The following is an 8,083-nucleotide window of genomic DNA, read 5'->3' on the forward strand; positions in this document are numbered from 1 at the left end:
ACTTCCAAATCAGGCATGATTCCAAATATGTCAAAAAGTTTAGTATCAAGTAAGAACCTCAAGCATCAGAATACTTACATTTGGAAACTCAGATTAAGTCAGATGGTCTGGAATTTCAGCTGGGAGTGAGTTCATTGCTGCCTTCGGCTGTGTGAAATAATAGTGCTTTTGAATGCATGCAGAGTGCGGGTTGATAGCCAGTACAGGAGACGATTGACTCTGTACTGGATGGGGAGCATGCTGTCTTCCAGTTTTGGACTGCAAGTCCTATGTTCCTCACCATTGACAGGGCTGACTAGGTTTGATGGAACTTACCGTCCAATAACCTCTGGAGGGCTACACATTCCCTAACCCTGCTCTACAATATTGGGACTGTATATAGCAACACTGTTAACATTGGGATTTTTGTTTCTTTTCTATTTGACATTTTAAAGAATGATAGCTACACTGAGAAAAACACCTGTACTTGGAAAGTTATTTCTTTGAACTACTACTCTGAGAGCCCTCCAGCCCACTTCTTAACCTGTGGGTCCTGACCCTGAATGTGGTTCCTTTAGCTCAATATTGAGGTCACAAAAATTGGCAACAGTAAAATGTTTTTTAATGCCACCTAGAAATGTACATGAATCTGTTATCAACAACATGCAATGTTTATGGTGGGGTCTTTAGAACATAAAAAAGGAAATCAGACTGTTTTCCATGCTGAATGCTATTTTATCAGTAATACTTGATTTTTATATCTGTTTTTATAACTATGTACCCATAAATGTAAAGATTTCCCCTTAACAATAAGTCTAGTCATATCCAACTCAGGGTGGTGGTGCTATTCTCCATTTCTAAGCCGAAGAGCTGGCGTTGTCTGTAGGTTATGTGGCCCGCATGACTGCAAGGAGCTTTATTACCTTCTCGCTAAAGCGACTCCTATTGATCTACTCACATTTACATGTTTCGAACTGCTAGGTTGGCAGAAGCTGGGGCTAACAGCGGGAGCTCACCCCACTCTGGATTCGAACTGGCGACCTTTTCGGTCAGCAAGTTCTGCAGCTCCGTAGTTTAACCCACTGCGCCACCGGCAGCTCTTATGTACCTGGGATCATGAAAAAAAATATATTGGGCAAAAAAGGGTTGCAAATGAGAAAAGTTCAATAAATCTGCTTTAGTCAGCAATATTTTTAAGTCATGTCTCTTTAGCAATATTTAAAGAAAAAACAATTTAAATGGCAAATACTAGAGCTGTTATCTTAGATTACCTTTTGGAGTAGATTAAAACCTTGCTGTGCCTTCAGAGAGAAGGGTTACTTAATTCTGCTGCAGAAAGAAAATACTGTCCTAGTTATCATGGTTGCAAATCTTTGTGTGTTTCAGTAATCACCTTGGAAAGAGCCTGCAGCTCTTGATGGACAGAGTGGATGAGATGAGCCAGGATATTGTAAAATACAACACCTACCTAAGGAACACCAGCAAGCAGCAGCAGCAGAAACACCAGGTTGGTTTTCAGGGGCAGTCTGAAGCACATCAGTTTGGGTGAAAGCATGATATTATGTGGCTCCCGTAATAGGATGCAAATTGCAGGATCTTTATATTGCCTCTCCTAAATATACAGGGGCAGTTCAGAAAGCTAATCTCTTCATCCTAGACATTCATTACATGCAAAGCATGGGTTTGATTGCTGTGCTGTGACTCCTTCCCTCTCCTGTGCTTGCCAATATAATCTGCAGGAGTAAATTTATGAGAAGAGTTCTGAGATGGAAAAACTGATTAGAAAGGAGGGGGCAATCTAGCACTGTTACCCACCAGTCCTTGCTCACCCTATAATTGCTGTGGATGTGGCTCATTGCGGCACAGTCAGTCTGTTCATTACACTTAGATATAGAGCAGTTGTGTTCACGAGCAAGCAATTTCAGTAAGTAATGCACCTCCTCAATGCATAGTCTTGGGAATAAATTTACCCGATAAGCTATCTTTTTATCTTTTTTTCTTTCCACTTTCCACTTTCTCACTGTCCAAGATAACAGAACTTTGTGTATTTCCTAAATCTGGGTGTACTTTTGGTTCTCTTGTCAGGAGTTAAAATGTCACCAGATATTTCTTTGCTCAACAACCAGAAAGACTGGAGCTTTAAATTGTCTGCTCTCTGAGTAAAGCAAAACTAGCACATACTCTTATATATGAAAGCTCTCATTTATTTTAATTGTGCCTCCCACTCCTGTGAATGTATGAACTGATTGGAGATAAATGTGAGAACAGTGAGAGCAAATATTTTGCTAAATACTCTGTATTAATTCCTGCTATCCTCGAAGCACAAAGTGGGTTGAAAATTGATCTGTAAATGTGCTACTGGATCCTGGCTGAAATAAGTAAAATCTAGCAAATCAGCAAAACCTAGCAAATCTCCAGATTAGAGGGAGAAATGATCACTGCCGTACAAATTACATTTATAATGTTTCCATTTCCTCCAGTGAGCTCAAATGTTATGCATGACTTTTCCCTTATCCTGTCAGGTTGGTTAGGTTGAGAAAAAAATGGTTGGCTCAGGGTTGCCCTGTATATTTCATTTCTCTGAGGGGATTACTACTTGGATTGCCCAAATCCCAGTTCACCTATTTAACACCAATCCCAGACCAACTCACATCCCTTCTTTTCTCATGTGTCCAATATTACCGATTCTCTCCATATGTTGAAATGTGAGGATCTTTGTATGGAACTGTTTATTGAGGTGGGATTGGGGCATTTGTTGAGTGTCCCCTCCTCCTCTAATATATTTTCTCTGCCTCCCAATTCCACACTTCAGGCTGCAAGGTATAGTTCTCCCCTTTATTTCTGTACTCCACTGTTGGATGAGCCAAATGTCATGGTAAAAGTTGACCACATCCAGCATGGTCTCAAAGCCTTAAAAAGTTGAAATAGTCTCTGAATGTGGGAAGCCTTAGAATATATCAGAATACTTGGGATAGAGGTGATACATCTGAAGGTGGAGAAGCCCTAGCCATCTTGTCCAACGCTCAGGAATTCTGGCAGCTGAAGTTCAAAATATCTGAAAGGTTGTGAAGGCCTGATTTGGAGGCTTCTTGGCCATGATAGATCTCTCTATAACATTTATACCGAGTCTTATCCTGTTTCAAAAGCATGTGGGATCATGGCAACCTATTTCAAGCAATAAATATAGTGCCACCTCTAAAGCATGTAAATATAGGATCATCTTTGTTTTTTTCCTTTTCCACTCTGGGATAGCTTCCTTCAACCCCTGGACAGGTGAGATTAGATAGATCACTAAATTAAAAGAAGAATGGAAGCTTTCTTGTTCCACTGGGTAGGAATGAAACCCCAGTCCCTTTTCTCAAATCCAGAGGTAATTTTTAAAAGACAGTGTTGTGTTTCTTCTCCCAGAAAGGACAGCTATTAAAAAGCTGGGCCAGTTTTGTGAAATGATCTAAATCATATTACGGGAACTCCTGCACATTCTCAGTACAAGTTGTGATCAGATCGCCTACCACTGCTTTGGATCAGATTGCCTACTGCTGTCTTTCTGTACCCTTTCAGTACCAGCAAAGACGTCAGCAAGAAAACCTGCAGCGTCAAAGTCGCGGAGAGCCTCCTCTTCCTGAAGAAGACATGAACAAATTGTTCAAGCCGCCTCAGCCTCCTCCTAGGATGGAATCACTCTTGATTGCAGGTAAGGTGTCATTGAGGGGGAGGGACATTTTCCCTTTTGGGAGTTCTGCTTATTTTCAGTGCAATCTGTAAGCAAGAAAATAATAAGCGCTGCCATTTTAAAAGTACTCCCCAAAGTACCCTGTATGTGTCCGACACTTGAGCTGCTGTCATTTGAATTTGACAAGCTTGAAGGCAAATACTATAAAACTAACGTGATATTTCAAATATTGCTTTTAATGTATACATTGTTGTGTTAGATCCAGATGGAAATTATAAAAGCAGTTAGCCCAATTCAAGAGTTGAAGTAGTGGGGAGCATACTGGCATACCTTGAATGTCATTCTCCATGTCCGGAGAACAGCGGAAGACATGTTGTATGTGTATGCTTCCCCTCCTTCCATTATTCATTCGGTGGCACCTGAATAAAGCTGTCCCCGCAACAGCTAAAAGAACAGAGGCTCCACACAATTTTCCAAAGATCCAGGTCTTGTGAAGAGCCTTCATGCCAACTTTAGTATTTTATCTTCACTTCTCTCCAAATGTGGAGAGCCATGATAGAAAGAGTCAGGCCAATGCACTCTCTTCCCCCATGCTTATTGAACATAGTTAAATAATGCTCAAATAATATATGGTAAGCATCTGTTTTGCTTCCTAAAGCAACATATATCATGTTCTTACGTAGTCCCATTCACATACTGACCAGACTCAGACCTTCTTAGGTCCAACATGTTTCCAGAATATGTTCCAGAATATTGTTAATTAATTTTAAATCCTAAATTAAAAACCCCACATTGCTGGTTCTCCTAGTGCCAGATTCTTTACAGAAGGAGAGAGTCTTGTTGTGTTAAATGCAAATCCTTACACAGCTAGTTAACATTTTATTTTTTTTATCATGGTTGGAGTTACCTACTGCAGTAAAAGTGAGAGCAAACCCTAGTACATATTTCCCTTTTTAGAAAAATGTTATCCTTGGAAAGACAATAGGAATCAAAGTCTTACGGCAAAGTTATATTAAAAAATAGGCAATATAGTGGAGAAACATTGGACTGATGAGTCTGGAGAAATGTCTTCATGCTTTGGAAATGACCTTTTGCTATGAATTGCATCAGCTGCTTAAAAGCTACTTGTAAGATGCCCCAATGTTTTTAACTTTGTCACCTCTCTCGAAATGATTCAAGAGCAGGAGCTAAAGATAATATACTGATGATCACTGTTGAAGTGCAAAGTAATGGGCACTGAAAATGCTGTTACTCAAATGATCTAATACAAACAGGATACAATGTCATAATTTTATAGCATTATCATATAGTTTCTTTCCTTTTTGGCTTGCTGTGACTGGATATGGTTTGAATTCTGGCAATGAATTCTCCCAGCAGTCCAGTCCTTGTTAAAGAGAGCGAGGAGGGGAAAATCTTAGCAAAGTATTTACACGCTTTCAGTTATGCTTCAGTTTATGTCTGTGTTCTGGTAGGTTATAATTTGGCCTTCTTTGCAGAATATTTGTGCTCCAGCGGTCTACAGCCAAAATATGGACTGGCTCTCCCCGCTCCTTTTTTAGCAACCAAAAGTGTTCACTGATTTATTTCAGTAAATTGGGATCAAATCTGAAAGTTGGCTGGTTTAGTCTCTGGAGGGTTTTTTTGTAGTGCTTCAAATTGAAAGTGTATTGGTTGGTTAAGCTGTTTTAGTTTTGATAATCTGACTTTTGTTTTGTTGTCTTCTTGACAAGCAGGAGAAATGAATTTGTAGTCACAGTGTGTACAACGTTGGAGAGACAGGGCACTTTTAAAAATTATTTGCACAGCCCTTCAGACAGAGATTTCACAGCCTCTGGCTCAAGAAATGGCTAATAGTGTGAGCTAGCTAAAAAAAAATGACTCCTACAATGTCAGCTGAATGAAGTAAACTAAATTGTCAGATTCATAGCAAGCAATGTAACTCTCACAGTCCTGTGAGTTGTTAGGTGCCCTAGTCTTCTTGTCATCCTTTCTAGGTTTTATATAACAAGTATTTAATTTTTAGTAGCGATTTTTCTATGGATTTTGAAAAATTCTCAAAACAGATAATCACCCATGGAGACCAGTGCAGCAATCACATATCATTTGACAATCAATGCCCACAATTATGCATTATGAAGGAAGAAAAATAAGAGAAATACTTAGGTTTCTTGAAACTAAAATGACTTCTAGATAAAAAGTTCCAATGGTATTACTGTGCCTTAATTATTAACAATAAAGGAAACCTACCCAAAAGGCAAGAACTTACTCCATCCTGGGAGAACCTAAAAGAAGCACTGACCTCCACTACTCTCTCTGCTGTGGTGCCACTTCTGGCATTTTTGAATGTCTGGGTGGAGAAATGGCAGTGATGCCCAGGGACAGCTGTCCCATGAGGTGCCATTAGTGTTTCTTTTCTCCATTAGTGTTTCTCCTTTTATTTATACATGAATAATATCAAACCATAATTTTGGCCCCAACATGGGGTTGGGTTATAGATTTTTTAAATTATTTTTTGTAGTGTCAGGAGCAACTGGAGAAACTGCAAGTTGCTTCTGGTGTGAGAGAATTGGCTGTCTGCAAGGACATTGCCCAGGGGACGCCCAGATGATTTTGATGTTTTTATCATCCTTGTGGGAGGCTTCTCTCAGGTCCCCGCATGAGGAGCTGGAGCTGATAGAGGGAGCTCATCCACCTCTGCCCGGATTCGAACCTGCGACCTGTTGGTCTTCAGTCCTGCCGGCACAGGGGTTTAACCCACAGCACCACCGGGGGCTCCTGACAATAGTTTGACTTTTAAAAAATCATTCAGAACATTAAAACAAAGGTAGATATCTGTATCAACAAATGAAACAGCAGAGAAATTGACCCATATTAATATTTTTTTAACAAATCAGAAAACACATTTTTATGAGGTTATGACATGGTTCTATTAGACAGTTGATTCCGCTGTCTAAAATTGAGTCTAAAATTCTAGCTCCAAGGCTCTGGTATGTTTGTCTCTTTTACACATCTAGCTAAAGACTTGCCATATTTGATGCCTTGGGGAGCTTTGCCCGCCAAAAGCTGATTCTGCCCATGATCATCTTAGCTAGTATCTTTGTCTTGAGATGGAAACACAGGACTACTTACATTTCTTCCCAGTATGGAAATAGGCAGAGGGGGAAATGGGCTTTATTTAAAATCCATTGTCCACAGAACATACTTTTTTTCTTTCCCCAAGACCATCCTAAATTATACCCTATCTACTTTGTCCCATGTAATCTAATGCTATCCCAAGTTGTTTCTCTGTCAGGCCAAAGTGCAGAAATGAAACAAAGAACTGGAAAATATGTAGTACAGTGAAATAATAAATAGGGACTAGACGCGATGTGCAGAATGCAATGCTCAGTGTGTTTCAGCCTTATCTCAGATTTGTCTTTTTAAGGGGCTATTCTGAGAATAAACAGAAACACATTTATGATTAATACATTGTTTGAGTCAACACATAAGTAACTGCTAAAACTCGTTATCTTTAAAATATTACTGTTTTTATGGTACATATAAATAAATACATATGTGTTAGACTATTTAAAGAATTAAGGTTATTGACCATTGCACCATTGCCTAGCCTTTAATTCTTTCATGCCAAAGTGTGACAAAGTGTTGATTGATTGGGATGGAATGTCCGAAACTGGGTTTGTTTGCTTTTTTAAAAGAGATGGTACCTTCTGTTCTCCAAAGAGAAAAATTCAGAAATGTTGTTCCTCTCTCCCCAACTCTCTCCCCGTCTTTTTGCTTCTTTGCAGGTCAAATAAACACTTACAGCCAGAACGTCAAGGAGTTCACTGCACAAAACCTGGGCAAACTCTTCATGTCTCAGGCACTTCAAGAGCACAGCAACTAGTAAAATAGCTGAAATGCTCAGCGAAGAGATGCTCAGAAGCCCAGTTCATTTTGGCTTAAAATGTTTTCCATTGCTCCCTACAAAATGAACCATGAACTAGACTCTCATGTGTTTTGAGTAGAGTTATCCATCTTCTAAAGGAAAATAAAAAAGAGACCAATTTAAAACTTCTTTTAGCATATGCTTGTTATTGACTGTTGGACTGCTATCTCCAGATTTCTATATTTCACAGGCTCTGACTTGCACGCTAGCGTTTGATCTAACAGATCACTTTATGTAAAGACTTTAAACATGCCATTTCAGTAAGGGGGGCGGGGTTGTTGCATGCAATGACAAAGGTGATTTTATAGGGGGGAAATACAATCATTGGGAACAGTTACTTTGCCAAGGCTAGTTCTGAGTTAAATTTCCCACTTTGCATTTTAAAAAATGTGTAAGAAAGCTGCTGGAAAATCCCTGAAAAGACACATCTTTTTCAGATCTGTGTATAAGGGCTGAAGCAGATGTGTTGTGAGGAAAGATCTGTGAATTGGATTGCTTATTTATTT

General features: G+C 39.4%; 1 protein-coding gene across 1 annotated transcript in view; it reads left to right on the forward strand.

Annotated features, from left to right (window-relative positions):
- Positions 1 to 7,706, forward strand: part of EIF3H (eukaryotic translation initiation factor 3 subunit H) — a 79,816-nt gene extending 72,110 nt beyond the window's left edge. The window contains exons 6-8 of the mRNA XM_060775805.2: positions 1,366 to 1,486; positions 3,541 to 3,673; positions 7,438 to 7,706. Coding sequence (XP_060631788.1) covers positions 1,366 to 1,486; positions 3,541 to 3,673; positions 7,438 to 7,535 — 352 coding nt within the window. The 3' untranslated portion in view covers positions 7,536 to 7,706. The remainder of the gene's footprint in view (positions 1 to 1,365; positions 1,487 to 3,540; positions 3,674 to 7,437) is intronic.
- Positions 7,707 to 8,083: the final 377 nt, after the last annotated feature.

Source organism: Anolis sagrei, chromosome 4 (genome assembly GCF_037176765.1).
Source record: "Anolis sagrei isolate rAnoSag1 chromosome 4, rAnoSag1.mat, whole genome shotgun sequence".
NCBI classification, from domain to species: domain Eukaryota; kingdom Metazoa; phylum Chordata; class Lepidosauria; order Squamata; family Dactyloidae; genus Anolis; species Anolis sagrei.